The sequence below is a fragment of the Uloborus diversus genome, chromosome 7, assembly GCF_026930045.1.
Source record: "Uloborus diversus isolate 005 chromosome 7, Udiv.v.3.1, whole genome shotgun sequence".
In the NCBI taxonomy this organism is placed as follows: Eukaryota; Metazoa; Arthropoda; class Arachnida; order Araneae; family Uloboridae; genus Uloborus; species Uloborus diversus.
In genome coordinates, this window is record NC_072737.1 from 94,936,823 (window position 1) to 94,956,090 (window position 19,268).

Sequence of the window (19,268 nt, forward strand, 5' to 3'; positions counted from 1 at the left end):
CAGAAGGAACAAACCACCATGTATGGGAGAAAAAATAGTTAATAAAACAATTGCTCAGTGGGCAATAAATAAATCAAGTTGTATTAAATATACGCATTCTGACATCATAGCAGCTTAAAACATTTTTTTTACTTATTTTTTCCAACATAACGGTTCAAACACTTGATAGTTTATTGAAAATTTTTAACTTTTCAATTTACAAAGTTTGAACAGAACAACGTCTGACAGGTCCTCTAGTCACCTATATAATGCTGGTTTTAACTACATAAGCTACCAGAAATGCACAAAATTTATAGAACGCTGTTGGCTCATATTAGATATTTTATAGAATAGATTGCTGTCAGCTCGTATTAGATATTCTATAGAATAGAATACTGCTGTCTCATGTGAAGCATTCAATAGAATATTGGTGCCTCATATTAGGGAAAGGTATTCTATAGAATGCCAGTATTTCGTGCATGGCTGGTAGCATATGTACTGGTGCTTGTACAAACAGGTACAAACAATCCACACCTGAATACTTACACAAGTTGGTGTATGTTACATACTGAGAATGAGCTGGAGCTAGTTGAGATAATTGATGCAATGTGAACATGCCAATTTTCATTATCATGGAAAGTAATTTTTTAGTGTTGAGCAAAGTATAAAAATAATAAAATGCTAATTATTATTATTATTGACATTGATTTACGTATGGTATCTTTTGTAATGTTGTTGAGTCTTTCAGTTTATTACAAGCGTATAGTCACTTAAGACCGTCATTGATAAGATAATAGTAGTAATTGATGTTTACAATACAATTAATTTTCTATCATGTGCTTTTAATTTTGAGAGAAGTTGGACCATTGTTTCTGTGATTCTTAAATGATCAAGTGTTTTAACTTGAATGTATGTATGTACATGTGACGTAACTTAAAATCTGAATAAAATAATTTTATGTAATTACTTGAGTATTTTTTGTTGTGTTCAGATAAAATGCACACAATATGTTTTTTTTTATGCTTTACAATAAGTTTATTTCATAAGTATTTTTGTTTGTTAAAACTTAAATTATTTTAAAATATTTTTTAATTTTCATTCTTTTGAATCAAATAAATATCTTGATATGTAAAGTTTTAGTAATAATTGCGTATTTCTTCAACTATTGATTAAATAAAGCTATTTGAAGAAGTTCAAGATCTTACTGTCAAACTAGTTTAAAATTAAAAAAAAAAAAAAGTGAACTATTACTGCATCATAATAGTACTAATTGAAATAAAAAATGTCCAACTAATGCTCTTTTTTTTTGTTTTAGATCTTATGGTGTAGAGGTAAGATGTTTTTATTTTTTGCTTTGACACATATGGGCTTGTAAGACACATATCTTTTAAATTGCATATAAAATGTATTTATTGTGTTGTTGGCCTGCTTGTGCTCTAAAAATTCTAATCCATTTCTTAATGCATCTTATCCTATGCAGGGGTCGATCCAGGTTTTTATTTTAGGCGCACATTTTGTAAAAAAAAAGGGGGGAACTTTTGTGATTTTTTATTTTTTGTGAAAAAAAGCCCCCTTTTTTGGACTTTTTTTAAGAAATATATTTTTTGTGGAAAAAAGTCCTATCATATCGTGTGCAACATGCTTAGATTTCACAAATCTAATCTGAAATGTTTTTGGCCAGATGGAATTAGATGCTAGAGTTTTTTTTACTGATATTTTGCTTTTGGATGCATTGACTGAGCTTAAGAGTGATAAAAGAAATTTTTATAAATAAAATTTTGCGAAAGGTCTAATTTTGAGATATGAAATTTTGTGAAGGTGGCCATGATTACAATATCGGTTTTTTTTTTGTGAAAGTGACTGAAACACAGATACTTTTTTTCTGAATTGACCCCTGGTACATATCACTTTTCTGTTCAATATTATTCACTGTAACTAGTTATAAATACAAGTTTATATCCCCAAACAGTTTCAAGGTAGCCTAATAAGGTATGTAAGGTATGCCTCATAAAGAAGGTTTTTCTTTTCTGAATTATTTTTTGTATTTTTGTCTGGACATGGCATAAAATAAGTCATTTGTTTTTTTATGCAATTGCATTTAACTGGAAACATGCACTGAGCAAACTTCTTGAATGACAGGACCATTTCTTAGGAAGGAGGAACTAAATAAAATATCATTCAAATTATATTAAAACAACAAAGTCCAAATACATCTATGTTTATTGTTTATAGGTATGCATAAAAGTAGACTTTATATATAAAATGGTTTGCTTGATACAAATACAAAAATTTGAAATGTTTTCAACTTTTTATTATTTGAAAGACCATATTTGATTTTAATAATTCTCTTCAGTTTTAAAGTAACTGCGATTACTTCTTGTCTAAGCTAAAAAAAGTCAGTGCGATTTTTTAAAATTTTTTTAGAGAAAAGCTTGTTTGGCTCAAGATGCTCGAGAAATTAAAAATGTTGAAATGGTCAATTGATAAATATATTTATTATGAGGGGAAAGAAAAATTTATCCTTCTAGGAATTAAGGAATATTTGTAACAGGGAAAAAAAGGGAAACAAGTTTTGAGATAACTAGAGCATTTGTAGTTTCAATCAAACCTTCAAATCAAACGGAATTTGTCATTGAAAACTTTTTCTAAATCATACTCTATTATAACAGCTTGTGTCAAAGCTATCACTAGTGTAATTTTGCCACAAAACATTCTTTTTTCTCTCATCATTTGCACAAACCTTTATTTTATATACAGTGGTCACTTCTTATTTGAATCACGTTTGTTCTAAACAGTTTTGATTCCATAAAGTGACTGATTCAATAAAAAGGCTAATTCAATAAAGTTGGTTTTTGTTCTGTTTTTGACAGTTAAATTCATTAAAGCTACTGATTCAATTAACCACTGAATCAATTAAATGGCATCTACTATATTTGTCACTTGCACCCTTTTGTCCTACATTTTCTTTCTAATGGGGCTGCTTTATGCTATTAGCTTTAGCAGACCTAGTGCTATCGCCCGATACGGCATCCAATCTTTCATGTGCCACAATTAAAATGTAGATGTCAATGACACTGATAATTTTGCCGCCCAGTTTCCACCAGATACCTGGGTTCTCTTTGATGCAAACCTGCACTTGGGACTTAGTTTTGCCGAGGAAATTCAAAGCCAAACAAATCCCCAAGAGATCTTTTACATGCCACAGGATTTGGCATGGGCGCTGATGATTTTCTGCATTTTGAAAATCCACCGACTGGCCACCTCCGGTCAGAACCCGGGACCACAGTGCAGAAGGCCCAACGCCTTACCACCACCTTACCCAATCAACTTCTCCTTGATATAAAAGAGGGGAAATTACTTATTATAGGACCGTGAGACTTAACAAAAACTTTTTTCTTTTTCTGAAAAGATGTTGATATTTCTAAAATAAATAAAATTTCATTTGTTATTTATGCTTCAGAATAGAAACCAGAAAAAACTATTCATGAATGATCTTACCGCATACTCAGGACTTCTAAGTCTTACGGCATTTTTATAATCATGCCGGTACCGGGATCACTAATCCATGCTTGATATGAAGGATTTTTAAAATGAAAAATCTGTATTCACTTTTTGAATCTAAAATGGGAGTTTTTTTTTCCTTTGAACTGCTTCTTGCTGAATCTTTTATTTCTAATATTTATTTTGATATTGTAGCTGATCCAGTTTGCCTAAGACAGAATTATGCATCCTCAAGTTTTCGTATTTCTCCCGGAGATTACTCTGTCGAAGATTTAACCCAAGATGTTTGCAAGCAGCGTTGTTCTGAACAACGCTATTCATATGCTGGATTCATGTCGAGGCTCTATTGCCTGTGTACAGATAACATTGATGGTAAATAATTGCAGCTTTGTTGGTTGAATGATTCAAAAAAAATTTTAACATCAAATTCTTGCCTTATAACATTTTTAGAAACTATTAATCAAGGCTGAAAATTGAGAAATAAGTATTTTGCTGTTACTTATTAATATTACTTTATTCTAAACCTAATGCTTCCAAATGTTAAAATTTCAGAATTAGAAATTATGGTTCTTAATATTGTTCAAATTTTATGCTATATAAAATACTTTAGTGTACAGTGAAGAAATATAAAATAGGTTATGATGTATTTCTGCTCATAATGTATGGACCATAATTTAGTATTTTTTTATTGCTAAATATTTCAGAAAAGAAAATCTAAGTTGCATAATGTGTAAGCTTAGTTATTTTCTTCACTTACAAAGATGTCAATAAGTTTAACGCATTGATGTTTAGAAATAATTTGTTTCATAAATTGTCTTAAAAGTGCAATGTGTATGGGAGGGGGAGGGGCTATTATGCATAGTGACAAATTAAGAACCATTAGTTCTTCTCTCATTTGCATCCTCAAAAAACAAACAATATGATATTTAATTAGCATACTGCATCATATAATTGCAATTTTAGATTGCAAGTTAAGTTATTTTTTAGAGTGCAACATTTTGATTTTTTGGAAGTTAATTATTTGTTGTAAATAGTAGTTTGTGCATTAATTATGAAACATATTTTAACTTTTAATGTTTTCATTTTTATAGATTTATCAACTGAAGATCTAGAGAAATGTAATGAATATTGCCTTGGCAATGAGAAAGAAATTTGTGGATCAGATGACCCTGATCTTATCTATGTCATTGAAGCGGATTTCATTGGAACTGTTGAAAACATTACAATTTTCTTAGAAAAGAGTGTATTTTCAACAGGTAAATATCAAAAGCATAAGAATAGAGTTGAAAGTCAATTAATTATTTTTATTATACTTTCTCTGGGCTGTCTTAAACCCACTTTTTTCATTATGATTAATTTCTTGATTGCAAACTTAAACCTGCTTTCATTTATGAGGGATTATTTGTTAAAGCAATTAATTTGTTTCTCTTTGATGTTCTTCTTGGCCATTAATGGTTTACCCAATTGGTGTAGATGAAGCTGTAAAAATCTCTATCAATGTTGATGCAAGCACTAAGGTCTTAGTAGCTGTAGATTTTGGTGATGGAAATTCAGTTGTTCTCAATAAAGAACCGTATGAAATCGAAAAATATTATAAAGTGATTGGAGAATATAAAATTCACGCAACGGCTTTTGATGTTGCAAAGATAAAAAAGGTAAATTTACTATTTGTTATTCTCTAAAATTTTGGCTGTATATGGTTGATTTATGTAGTTTCTTGCATAATCATGTGATATTTATTTTGAAAAATGCAATAATTCAATTTTTTTCACCAATTTTCTTGGTATTAACTTGGATATCTTTTTGGTTTAAGATTTCATTACTTAATACAAAAAGTTATGTATGTATTATATGCGTTTGAATACCATATTTTTTTTATATGATATTGTTACGGATCCGGTGCACTTCAACTTTCTTGAAAGGACGACACAGTTCTTGAGAAAAACACAGGAGCTTTATTTACACTATGTACAGGAAAGATCGTTAACAACTGCTAAATTAATCATCAGCAATTAAGCAAATATCAATCAACACCGTAAACTCAATGGTTACACACGTATTTACATTCAAATATGCAAAACAAAACAGTGAAATGCCTCGCAATAAACAGCTAATACACAGAGCAAAATAAATGCTCTCAGCTCAATGGTTCCGTCGAGACTCCCTTTTTATCATGCGGCACGCTATTTATAGACATCAAAAGAGATCTCTCAAATATTCCAGAAAATCGTAGACGGTTCTCCCTCTACCTTATTTCTTTCCATTCATAAATTTTATCATTCAGAAATGAGGGGCCCGTATATTTCAGCCGAATGTACAGGGGCTGTATATTCATTACAAGAAACTATTTACAGGTTACGTTACTACAATAATTTTAGATGAAGGATAATTTAATAAACGCCAAATTTAGCTAGATTACGACAAATTAATCACAAAAATAATTACTACTTACAGAATTTGTAACAATATTTTAAAAAAAATTTCAGGTATTTTTTTTTAGCTATGAGTTTTATTCTGAGCAGTGATTTTAATAATAACTTCATGTCTTGATTGTTATGTTTTCTGTTTAGTATTATCTTGTTGTGATAATTTAGGTTTAAAATTTTCTTGTGCTTACACATTTTTTTATATAGTTTGTTTTATTGAATATTTCAGCCTGTTTTTGATGAAATAACTATTCAAATAGAAGAACAGCATACAATGTTCAAAGTACATTGCCCTGATGTTGTTAAACCAGAAATAGAGAGCTACTGTTCTGTGCAGTTTTTGTCTGGATCTCATCTCTCTATGACTTTTGAAATGGAGGATGATGCTGACAAAGAATCTGATGAGTATGAAATTCCAGGTGAATATTTTTCTATCAAAATACTTTCTGTTCTTGAAAAATGTACGTACATATACTATCTAGTTTTTTTTTTTTTTTTTAACTAGAGCTTTTACATTGTTTTTCTCTTGATTATATAAATATTTAAAATTTTTGATCGACGGGTTGAAGTATGTATTTTATTATACAAAACATTCTTAAAAAGCTTTATAACATATCATTTTTTTGTAATTTTTTAAAAAATCCCTCAAATGTATTTATTTTGTCAATAAGTAAAAGGTTCGTAGGTAGTATCTAAAAAGGCTAGAAACGTATAGAACTCGTACTTTTATTGCTACGAGGGTACAAATTTGATCCCGAGAGAATCTCGTGCTTAGTTAACTTCACCAAAAATGGCAACCTGATTGACGCTCAGGCATAGACCTCAAAGTGTTAAAAAATCTGAAACAGTCAAAAAGTTTTCTTTAGTGTATGAAATCTAAATTAAAAAAAAAATCACTTGTTAGGTAATTTTGTTGTCAATATAAATTTTATATGAGTTTTGAACAGAAATTTAGGTTTTTGACTATTTGGTCAAAAACCTTGTCATAAATGTAAATTTGGCAGTAAAAAAATAGTAGTTTGGTATAAGGAGTTGATAAAATCAGGAAAATGTCTTTGTTTTCAAACATTGTTCCACAAAAATTGTGTAACGTTTTGCGTTGAGCATAAAGTCACCTCTTAAGTTTGTATATTGTTTTCTTTTGCACTAAATTTATTTATATTCAAGCATGTATGCTAGATCAAAAAACTCGGCTTCAAACAATTATTACTTCCAAATCCTCGAATACATATGATTCAGTGAGAAGCAAAGGGATGTGAGTGGACATTTAGAAGTTCTGAGCAGGGTTGGCAAAAACTCGGGTTTTTTTAAAAAAGCCCATGGACCCAGGGTTTTTTGGGTTTTTTTAAATAAAACCCAAAGAAACCCAACTAAAGCTAGGTTTTTAAAAGAAATGTGGTTTTTTTTTGTCTTTTTTTAGGGAAAATGTGGGGTACTTGTAGCATATTGTAGCGTAAGTATATGGACAAAGCGCAAAAATTGTCTTGGGGTAAAAAAGCTGGAAAACTAGTTAAAATTCAGCGTTTTCTGAAGAAAAGTATAAAAAACGACAAAACCCAAGAATGGTGAAGTTTCAGATTTTTTAGTTTTCATAATTACCAACAGTTAAGGCAAAGTTACTTCTCGAATGAGAAAATCTATTGTTCGTTTTTAATAGCTACTACTTTTTTTTTTTTTGCCTTTTACTTTCCTGTATTTCATTTTGTTATGCAAAACTACTGTAGAACCTCAAGTAGTTTTTACTCCCTTTTTACTGAATTCCAGCTTAATCAAGATATTTCTTTCAATTTTATGTTGCCAGTTTTTCTATTTCTGTGTACAAACTAAGAAATATTAAACTTTTTCGTAAGATAATGAAGATACTGTACATCCTGTTCTGTTTTCTGCCCGACCGTTTGAAAAACCTGTTAATTTCTAAAAAATATACCTTGTGTTTATTCGAGATTTGCGACGTGTTTGTTTGCAGGAAATAATTCACATGAAAGCCTTTTAGCTAGAGTAGTTTCCTCTGTACAATCTGCAAATATTGGGAAAATCAGACGTGACAGGACTTAGTCAAAATAATTTGAGTCCATTTATTTATCAGTTAAAGAAAAAAGTTAAATATATTTATTTAAAAGCTTTGAAACATTTTTTTAATGCTGTTAAGAGTTGAGAAATACTATTTCAAAAAATTCATTTTTTAGAGACTTACGAGTAGCACTTTGGCCGAGTAGCCGAGTACCGAGTACTCGGCCTTTCACTACTCGGCCGAGTTACCAAGTACCAATTATGTTTTAAGAAGAACCACTGATACACATGTGATGAATTTTGAACTTATTGAAATAGTAGTATAGACTTATTGGAATAGTAGTATAGACTTGTCCATATAATAGTTTTTAAAACTAAATTAATGCTGAAATTTAATTACACATTATTTAAAAAATTTCGCTTTTGTCAAAAATTTTACAAAAAAAAAATTTTTAAATTAAAAATAAATAAATAAAAGGTATGATTAATCAAGTTGGAATTAAAACAAATTATACCAATCTTATTATTGTTCTAGTCCGCCAAATGTAAATAATTTTTTAAAGCAAATAAAACAAATGTGCACTAAAGAATGTAAAGACATTCGACAAAAAAATCCGACTTTTGTCGGATGCCTTTAAATCCACGAGCTCACATTTTGTGCATTGAAAAAGGAATTCCTTGTAAAGCCAAAACACATGCCTGCACTGTGCTTTCAACGTTGTTTTATTTCCTTTTATTTTTTAAGCAAAGGTATTTTTATATTTCTTATAACTAATTTTTGTTTGTAGCAAAATTCCATTTGTAATATAAAAATTCCATATTTCCTATTCTAACCTTTCTTGCACATTTTTTAATAAATAAGTTTTATTAACTTTGGGGACATTAAAATTAAAATTTATTCCATTGAAGCATTACAAACTTCATTATTCTCAAAAATGAAATTTGACTAGTAAATTTGAATTGTAAATGATTGAAGAATATTATACATACTTGCGCTTTTTTATAAATTTTAATATCTGTCTTGGACAATATTCAATTTTTTGCAACTACTCGGTATTGGCCGAGTATCTGATCAAAATTTGGCCAAGTACCAAGTACTCGGCAAATTGGCCGAGTAAGCCGAGTACCGAGTAGTTACCAAGTACTCGGTACATCTCTATCATTTTTATGTCCAATGTCAGTGGTGAAGAAGAAGTGAAAAAGAAGTTTAAATTGTGAAAGTATTTAAATTAATTTTTTAAAAAACTTCTCAGAAAATTAAAAAAACCCAAAAGTGGGCTAAATAATGGGTTTTTTCAAAAAAACCCATTGGGTCCGACTCAATTGGGTCCAATCTGGCCAACCCTGGTTCTGAGTAAAATGTGTTTAAAGATAAGTTCCTGGTAGAATTTCATTCAAAAGTTTTTCTAAGTCACAGAGGAAAGTACAAATTTGTACACCAGTACAAATGGTCACCTACCATTTGTACTGGTTATCTCCACATTTTTAATTTTGTCACTTACATCCCTTTGCTTCTCACTGCCTCATATGTATTTTTCTAATTAAATTTTAACTAATTTCCAGATCCATTTTATACATTTATTGGACAGCCTGTTCCACCATTTGTTGATGAAACTAGTGTTTGTGATGCGTCTGAGAATGAATACTTTTTGACATATATTGAAGTTCCTCACCAAGCTCTTCTCTTTGGTTTTGAGTATTTGGTGAAAAAAACCGGAAAATTTAAATTTATGGTAATGCTGTTGTTGTTTTATTACTCATTCTTCTTTTTAAGCTGTAACTTCTTTTCAAATGTAAATGATTCTGTAAAATTTGACTCAAGTATTTTCTATCCTTATTATTAAAGTAAAAAATTTACAAGAAAAATATCTTTTTCAGGTATTAAGCCCAGTGTGTGACTCTGACTTATACTGTGAGGAAACATCACAATGTAGCGCAAGTTGTTCAGCTCCAAATTTAAGAACTTGTAGCAATGATAAAGTGTTATGTTCTTATATTGTCCAGTGTGTGGATCCAGAGGCACCACCCATGTGCAGTACAAAAAAGAATAGTTTTCAATATGAAGTTAAACAATCATTTGATGTAGAAGCAGAAAATACTGGCTATGGGTATTTCAATATTGATGATGCTGATCATACTTCTGTTGTTCCTGGGGATATTATTGGCTTCTCAACAGATGGGAGTTCCGCTTTGTGGTGTTGGAATGTTTCAGATTATGAGTCAGACAAAGGAATTCATGACTCAACCGCTGAAAATACTCTTAGTGTTTTACATTATTTTGGTGCTATTTTGGTTGAATCTAACTATATCTATCTGAAACATATGTATAATTCGGTTAGTATTATCAATGCCTACAAATTTGAATATCTGTTATTTATTTATTTATTTTTATTTTAATGCTTTTAATTAGTAGTATAAAAGCAACAGTTGACAAAAACTAATTGCTGAAAGGATCCTCTTTCAAAAATCATGATACCAAAAACAAAAGTTTTTTATGTAAAAACTATTCATTTCCAACCATTTTTTTTTAATCGGTTCATTACATGTAATGTTAGAATATTTAATTTCTTTAGACCTTAGTATTATTGTAATATATGATATATTTTTTCCTTTTTCTTTTTAATATTGGAAGTTTCAAGTTAAATGCTAAAGATATTCTGTAGTATTGTATATGGGTATTACTAAAAAGTGGTTTTCCTAATTAACAACAGTGCTAGATAATGTTAGTTGTCAAAAAAAATTTTTTTTTTTGAAAAAGTTCAGTCTTTTTCCTTTTAAGATTAACACCCATTCGTATAACCTTGAACTCATTCTTTAACATACAGGGTGTTCCGTTTTAACCTGCCATACCTTTATTTTCGCAACCGTTAGTCCTAGATGTATACTTCCAGATGCAAAAATGTTCAAAATCAGATGTAGAGTTAAGATGTTGAAAGTTTGAAGTGAAAATGAAAATAAGTCAAAAAATACAAAATTTAACTTTTTATAAGGATCCCAGGTACCCTTAATTACAGGGCCGTTGAGGTAAATCCGGAAAATGGGACACAAGTATTAAAACTCTTATAACGCAAACAAAAATTATTTATTTTGTACACAATTTTGCAATATTATAGAAAATATGTTATAAAAAGAAATTATTCTATATAGCCGCCATTAGCTGCCACCACTCGCTCAAGACGTGACCGGAACCGACCGCATGCATGTTTCACCTCCTTCCTGTCCACGTTGGGCACCACCTCAGTAATTGGCTCTCAGCACGTCCTTGGTATTAATGAAATTTTGCGTTAACCTTTTCCTCAACTACGCCCCAAAAGTAGTAATCGAGAGGATTGCAGTCCGGGCTGGAGGGTGGCCACAAGTTGGGTGTCCAGTGGTAGGGCACATTACTGTGAAGCCACGCTTTGGTTTTTCTCGACTTGTGGGCTGGCGCCGAGTCCTGCTGGAAGACATAATCTCTTCCAGCGGCCACCATGTCCATCCAGGGCTTGACTACCGTTTCCAATACGTGAATGTATCCATCGGCGTTGATTCTGAGACCTTCTTCAAAGAAATGAGGTGGCATAACATCCCCTTCACTGCTGATAACCCCAAGGACCATGACCGCTGCTGGAAATTCGGTGTGCATGACGGTGGGCACTTCTGAAGCATCCACTCAACTGACCTGAAGATAACACCTGAAGATAACCATTCAATAATCTCCTTTGGTGATTTGCCGGCACGAAGGGACTCAAGGATCGCTACTCTTCTGTCTTGTTCCCGGCTCATGTTGTTGCTTGTTGTAACGTGTCTATATGCGCGCACCTCGTGACGATATGAACTACACATTAGATAACCTATTCGCAAAAATGCACTCAACAACCGCTAGAGGGCAGTTAATAAACAAATTCCGGATTTACCTCAACGACCCTGTATATTTAAGGAAATAATCTCCATTGAAAAATATCTCCAACACAAAAAGTTTGAAATGAGTATGACCAAAATTCACCAAGATATGAAACGCATTGTTCTGTGACTTAGACCACTTTTCACTCGCTGTCAATGACACCTTATGGGTGAAATATAGCAGTTAACAAGGGTTTATATAAAATTATATGTGTGCATTGGTGTAATTTTTTAAATTGTTCCAGGTTGCTTAGTGTGCTTTTGCGTATCATGGCATAACATTTGTATTTATTTTGGAATAGCAATGAAAAATGTAAACATTTATTTACTTTGACAACCTGAAATTCCTCTGAAAGGGCGATAAGTTCTAATCTCATCTTTTGTATGGTCTCTTAAAACTTTAAAATCGAATATCGTCTTGAGTTTTGGTCTCACAAATGTCAGGTTCTTTTTTTTTTTGTGTCAGTAATAGTTTTCAGTGGAGATTATTTCTCTAAATATTAGTTAGTGGACCTGGGGCCCGTATAAAAAGTTAAATTTTGTATTTTTTGGCTCATTTTTATTTTAGCTTCAGACTTTCAGTATCTTAACTCTGCATCTGATTTTGAACATTTTTGCAATTTGAAGTATACATCTAGGACTAACGGTTGCGAAAATAATGGTCTTACAGGTTAAAACACAACACCCTGTATAATAAAAAATAAATAAATAAGAACGAGAAGAGGTTAGTAAGTAAAAACATAAACGAGTTTCTATGTATATCTTTGTTTAAAATGCCTTATTGGTAGGTTTCTCTATCAACTACTATTTTATATTAATTTCTTCCAGACTGGGAATTTTACAGTTTCAGTATCAGTAAGAGATTATTGGTCTGAAGATGCAAAAACAAGTTCAACTCATCTTCCTGTTCAGATTCCAATGTCTGAAGTTTCTTTAAATGTGCAAAAAGGCAGTTCACTGATTGGCAGAGATGTCTCCTTTACTGTTGTTGTAGTAAATGGTAGTGACCTAACTTTGTTATGGAACTATTATGGAAAAGAAGAAATGGAATATTTTGGTAATTAAAAAATTAATTCTTGTGTTATTAATGCATTTATACGAATGAGTTGTTTTCCATATTTTTTCATACATTAATTTTTCAAGATCTAGTATGAGTATGGGAACACTTATCTCTTCATGGTTGATATTAACATTATCAAACAGTTACTTCTTCTTGTGGATGAAAAGTTTTTTTAGTGTATGCAATGTTATTCACATGATTTTCAAATGATCATACATCAGACAACAATTCAGTTATTTATTAGTGAGAGCTGTTTCCTTTTTTTCTTTGTCTTAATTTTTTTAAATTTTATATTCTGATTTATATAATTTTAAATATGCTTTTAAATAATAGGGAGCTGAGGAGTTTTGGAAGATGGGGAATGTTTTCTGGCGTAAACAATGCACAAACCTCCTGTTAAAACTTTCAGAGTTGTCTTTCTCTTCGAAATCTTCCATTTCCATTATAAAAATGTTCATAAAAAAGAGTTTTCTTCATTTTCCTTTTCAATGCCAGACAAGCAATTTTATTCTTTATTAGAGTATTATTAAAAGAAAAATTGTTGTGATGAGTTTTTATTGAATTTTCTGTGCATAAGCAAGTGGAGTTAAAAAACATGTGTAGCATTCGTACACCTGTATGGTGCTTTTAATGTTCAAAGATCTATTGGAAAGAAAGTTAATGATTATTATAGCAGCATTATATCAGTGTGGTTGCTGTATTGTGATTAAATCATGCATAAGTATTATAACTAAGATAAACAAAAATATATATTACGCAAGAACCATCTCCCTTCTGCACAATTTCTGTAGTGAGAGCCTGGAAATGAAAAATTTATTATTACTATCCGAGATATATACATATATTACATTAAAAAAGAATACTGCTTACATTCATACATTTTATAAGAGATGAAACAATACTTTTGTCATCAACTTCACTGACGATTAATCTAATACTGACAAAGTGATATCAGTAAATTATTGAAATAATTTAACACTACAGTAAGTAAAAAAAAATAAAACAAACAAGGCAAATATAAATACAAGTTAATGCTGTTGAAAAAAAAATTTTTTTGAAGAAAAAATTGTTGCTTGTTTTTGTGTATATTTAATTACTTAATATAAGACATTCTAATGTATTTACTGTCACAGATTATTTTACTTAGTAGGGAAGAGTCTGGAGAAATGGGATGGCAGGAGGAAGGAGACAGTATTTCATTTATGCAAAAATAAAATGTGAAACATTATTTCCAGCTTTTGTAGTAGATGTAATCGATTTAGACTCTTGCTGCTACATCTACTGGACGAGCTAGAAAAATCATTTCATTTCCAAGATAAATGCAGCTCTCTCTCTCTCTGCCCCATTCCTCCAGACTCTCTTCCACTGGTAGATTTTTTTTAATAGTCATTGGTCTTTTTTATAGATAAAATACCTGATGGTGGCTTCCAAAAATCAATAGAATGTTCATCAAGTGATGATTTTCAAGTAACAGTTAACATATCAAACTTGTGGTCCTCTGAGGTATTATCTGGAGAATTTCACTGCTATCATCCTATTAGTAAGAACTGGACTCTTTCATCAACTTCGCCGAAATCTACTCCTCCAGGTGCATGTGCATTTTATTTTCATATTTTCGTCTGTCTCTTTTGAATATGCATATTTTAAAATTTGTTGTCAATGCTATAAAAAGTGGTTTGTTGCTTTTTCACTGGAAAGCTTACGACTTTCTGATTTTTTTTTTTTTTTTTTTTTTGTGGAACTTGAGACTACAGAAAACTATAGATGACCCGTATGGCATGGAGGGTTGGGGGCTTCACTTTTTACAGTAAAGGGGCTTGGCTCCGCCACTTTTTTTAGTTCAAATTTAGCAATTGATCAAATATTGATAAAATTGAACAATTCATGTATTTAAAGAAAGAAGTGGGTTTTATATTTTTCTTAAATTATTAATTCATAAAAAGTAAAATGAAGCTTTAAACTGGAAAAATGTTGTTTAGTGTGTTCATCCATCCTGATTATTCCATCCCAAATATTTAGAGGTCATTTTGTAAAAAAAAGTTAGCTTTAGTAGCATCACCCAGCTAGCCTACCCCCTCCCCTACCTCGCTAACCCCCCACATTTTTGGTGCACAACTTGCCTATGCAGAAAGCCATGAATCATTTTACATTGTCATAAATAAAAATCTTGAAGTTATGTGAAAATTAAATTGAATTACTTGGAAAGTAAATAAGCTTGGAAAGTAAATAAGCCAAGTACAGTGCTACCTGGAAAGTAAATGAAGATATATACCTTAAACTCCCGATTAACCGCAAGATGGATTATCCGCAATCTTTAACAAACAGTGATGACTAACTGAATACATGACATGACATGACACCCCAAAGTTCCCCACACCTACCGTTTCCACCATTCAACTAACTGAATACAGATAAATATACACACATTTTTCTTAACAAGCACAAAGTGTATCTTTTGACATTCTTATTTCTTCCTCCTCCCTTCCACTAACATCAAACCTTTCAAGATCCCCAAAATCCGACTCATTGAAACCTGATTTTTAAATCTACGCTACTTACTGCTTTTCATCTACACTACTTACTGATTTTTAGATCTACACTACATTCTGATTTTTAAATCTACACTACTTACAAGTGTAAACGAGTGACCAGACCAATCTGGAAAAAAATTCCATATGTGTATAATCTGTTTGCAATAATAACGGATCCTTTTTTTACATACATGCTTATCGTCTCGACTGTAGTTTAAATGTATGCCGGTGTTGGTGATCTTTTTAATCTATTAGCATACAGTAGCATCATTTTTACCTATTTTGTGGGTCATCTTCAAATTTGTTTATCTGCAGTTTCTGTGCCACCCTATTCAGAGGATAACTGGGAGTTAAACTGCATTCAGATAGTAACTAGAAAAGGCAGGAAAAATGTAAGCAACATGGTCAAAACTTAAGCCTATAGGAAAAAGAGATATAAAATAGGGGGAAAAAAAGATGAATAATCCAGTAAATTAAAATAATAGTTTAAAAAACTAAAAAAACACGCTTTCGAAACAAAATGAACTAAAAAGCGAAAAATAATGTTTGGATGATAGTAGTTGACCAATCACTTAGTTTTAATGTAATACAAAAAAGCGTGGGGTGCTGTCTATTTAAAGTTCTGCTTGGACAACAAATCGAAGAAATTCAAGCAACTGATAAGAAGCTCCCCCACGCTTTTTTGTATTACATTAAAATTAAGTGATTGGTCAACTACTATCTTCCAAACATTATTTTTCGCTTTTTAGTTCATTTTGCTACGAAAGCGTGTTTTTTTAGTTTTTTAAACTATTATTTTTTTTTCTGTTTTTTAGTCTTATGTTTTAGAATTATCAGACGACGAAATTATTTATAAAACGAGTGCAAGATAATGTCTTAAAGTTAAGACAAGGGCACTCCGATGGGAAGCTACTGCTGTGAGTCATCGATGTATGTTTGCTGAAATCATATCTATATTGCTTTGAAAATTTGAGATGCATTTGAATAAAAGTTTTGTTCAACAATAGTCTGAATTTCCAATTGAAGGCTTACCTAAATTTTGGCATGAAATTAGTTAAAAACAATTATATTTCATGTTCTAATTACCTTGGAACATTGGAACAAATTTTGTCTGATGCAGAAAAATTAAAGGTTTTTGTAGATATTTTAAAATAATTTTTGCGAGCATTTTTTAATGTATTTTTAAAAAAAATTCCTTTTTCACATTGTTGGATTTATGCTAAAATATTGATTAAAATTGGAGGAAACTAACAATTAAAAGAGTTAATTAATTAATTTGATTGTAGAATATTGCATTGTCCAGGGGTGATTGTGTTTCGGTATTTTACCGAATTTCCGGTAGTTTCGGACATATTTCCGGTATTTTTATGTCCGAAAATACCGGAATTATGTTTTTTTTTCTGTTATGCTTTTATCTCTCTACCTCCTCAATTTTTTTATACTATATAATGCTCATCAAATATACCTGCCAGAGCCTTAAGATGGACAAATGTCAAGATAATTTGCAAAACACCAGCTCATAAGTAACTTTGTAACCCATTAAAAATTTAATCAAATGTACACACAATATTTTGACTCAGAACTATTTAATACTATGGCAAAGGTGCACTTAGTAATAGGGGGGTAATAGGGGCCAAAGATTACCCCCCCCCCCCATTCTCGCTTTGAAACTTTCAGGTATTTTTTGATGAACTCACAATTACCCCTGATTGTCATCGTGTCTGAGGTCGCGTGCCAAATTTCTAAAGAATCCGATTGCAGGAAGTGGGCGAAATTTGAGCTGCAAGATTCCGTTACAAGATACTTACATACATACATACAGGTGAAGCTAATAAAAGCTTGTTAATAAAGTAAAATAATGGAAGCAAAACGAATAATTGTTACGTACTAAATCATATAATACACTGACCAGGCATAGCTGGAAGAGTGCTCTGCAATAAAATTGCTTTGTACCGAACTCCAGTAAAAGTAATTGCTTCTGTAATCATTTTTCACTCCAGAGTCCCTCATACCTACCATTATTTGTGGCTTAACCAGTTGGATGGGACCCTGGAGACAGCTCTGATTTTTTGAACCAGACCAGAAACCGAGCAATCCCTGGTCCAGCACCCCCAGAGGTATCGTTTCACTCGGAAGACTTTGTGACCATGAGCATATTTAATGTCTCCCAGTCACCATTAATGAAGACGGTGGATCTTTGATATTGTGAGGATCGAACTCGGGACCCTCCGGTCACAAGTCCGGCGCCTTACCGATCAGGCCACCGCTGCCCTTTCTGTAATCATAGTGTTGCACTTTGGTGAAGATACAGAAAGACAACTATTAATGAGGGTACTTCTAATTGAAATTGATTTCTATTTCAGCATAAACTTTTTTTCTAAACTCCTCAGGTATTGTTTTTTGCTTTCAATGTACTGAAGTTTGTCAACTGCTGGTTTTCCATTTCCTGGATTTGCAGTACTTTACCACTGAATGTTATTCAACGTTTATCTTGTGAATAATAATGTGCTGTTTGCTTTGTGATACATTGAATGAAAATTAATAAGTTTTCTTCATGTGAACTATGATTGTCTTGTTCATTAAAAATTAATGTATATGTGGTTGTATGTTTCACACAAAAATATTTTTGTTTCGTTCAAAGCAATTTCTTTTTTTTATTGGTTCTAATTTGACTTAAGTTTGCACCCCAGATCATCTGCTATATTCACATTATTTGCCATAAAATTTATTGTAAGACATTTTGATTGGAAATTATATACCACCATCGATTCTGAAATGAAAATGCACCTTTAGACAGTTTTCCTTCTGCAAGCAAGGAAGAGTTTGCATGTGTTAACGCTACTGGTAGAAAACAATAATTTTGGGAGAAATCATTTTTCTAATATATAACCGCTTCACATGTGGGTCATTCTCACAAAAATATTGCAAATCATGTCTGTAACCATTTACCGATTATAACTACCATCAATTAATCATTTTTTAAAAGTTGATTCTCCATTTAATTTTGCATATTCAAGTCAATGGCATTTACATAAATACAGTAAACTCTCGATTATTGGCGGTCGGTTATCCGCAGGTCTTTTCACTATTTTTTGAACGGTCATTAAATGTTTTTTTAAACTTATGATTGTGCTACTGTTCCTTTTAGGCTTATACATATGTATCTTTTTTACATTCAATGTTAGTATATGGAATGTACTATGTTTTTAGTTATAATTTAAATGTATGTGTGAGTATTATTCATATTTTGTAACTGTTGTATACAGTAGCATCGTTTTTTTTATCTATTATTCGAATTATCCACGGTTTTTGTTTATCCGCAGTTACTGTGCCACCCTATTCCGCGGATAATCAGAAGTTTACTGTAATCCATAAAGACCTTGAAAAGATTTTGTTTTTAGAACAAGAAGGAGAATAGGTTTCCCAGCTTCATTCAGAAGGAGTTGAGATGTGGTTTAAAATCATGCTGAAACGCAGCAACTGTGTAAAATATCGCTGGTTATACCTTTCACATAAAAGTTATTATAGCAATCCAACTTGAAAAACGGGGGAGGGGAACCAAAAAAATATGTTTCTTATTTATCTTTACCCCAGCGCCAGACTGACGTAAGTCCAAAAATTGTGATTCTCCATTTAATGCTAATTGGTAGAGACGTACCGAGTACTCGGTAATTACTCGGTACTCGGCATACTCGGCCAATTTGCCGAGTACTCGGTACTCGGCCAAATTCTGATCAGATACTCGGCCAATACCGAGTAGTTGCAAAAAATTGAATATTGTCCAAGACAGATACCAAAATTTATATTAAAAAAAAGAGCAAGCATTATATTCTGCAATAATTTACAATTAAAATTTATAAGTCAAATTTAAATTTTGAG

At 31.5% G+C, this 19,268-nt stretch overlaps 1 protein-coding gene across 1 annotated transcript in view; it reads left to right on the plus strand.

The window, feature by feature from the left end:
* The first annotated feature begins 441 nt into the window (after positions 1 to 441).
* Positions 442 to 19,268, plus strand: part of LOC129226802 (uncharacterized) — a 65,351-nt gene continuing 46,524 nt past the window's right edge. The window contains exons 1-9 of the mRNA XM_054861430.1: positions 442 to 535; positions 3,676 to 3,852; positions 4,572 to 4,736; positions 4,954 to 5,135; positions 6,136 to 6,325; positions 9,480 to 9,649; positions 9,795 to 10,250; positions 12,627 to 12,855; positions 14,264 to 14,446. Of these exons, the coding sequence (XP_054717405.1) occupies positions 442 to 535; positions 3,676 to 3,852; positions 4,572 to 4,736; positions 4,954 to 5,135; positions 6,136 to 6,325; positions 9,480 to 9,649; positions 9,795 to 10,250; positions 12,627 to 12,855; positions 14,264 to 14,446 (1,846 nt within the window). The remainder of the gene's footprint in view (positions 536 to 3,675; positions 3,853 to 4,571; positions 4,737 to 4,953; positions 5,136 to 6,135; positions 6,326 to 9,479; positions 9,650 to 9,794; positions 10,251 to 12,626; positions 12,856 to 14,263; positions 14,447 to 19,268) is intronic.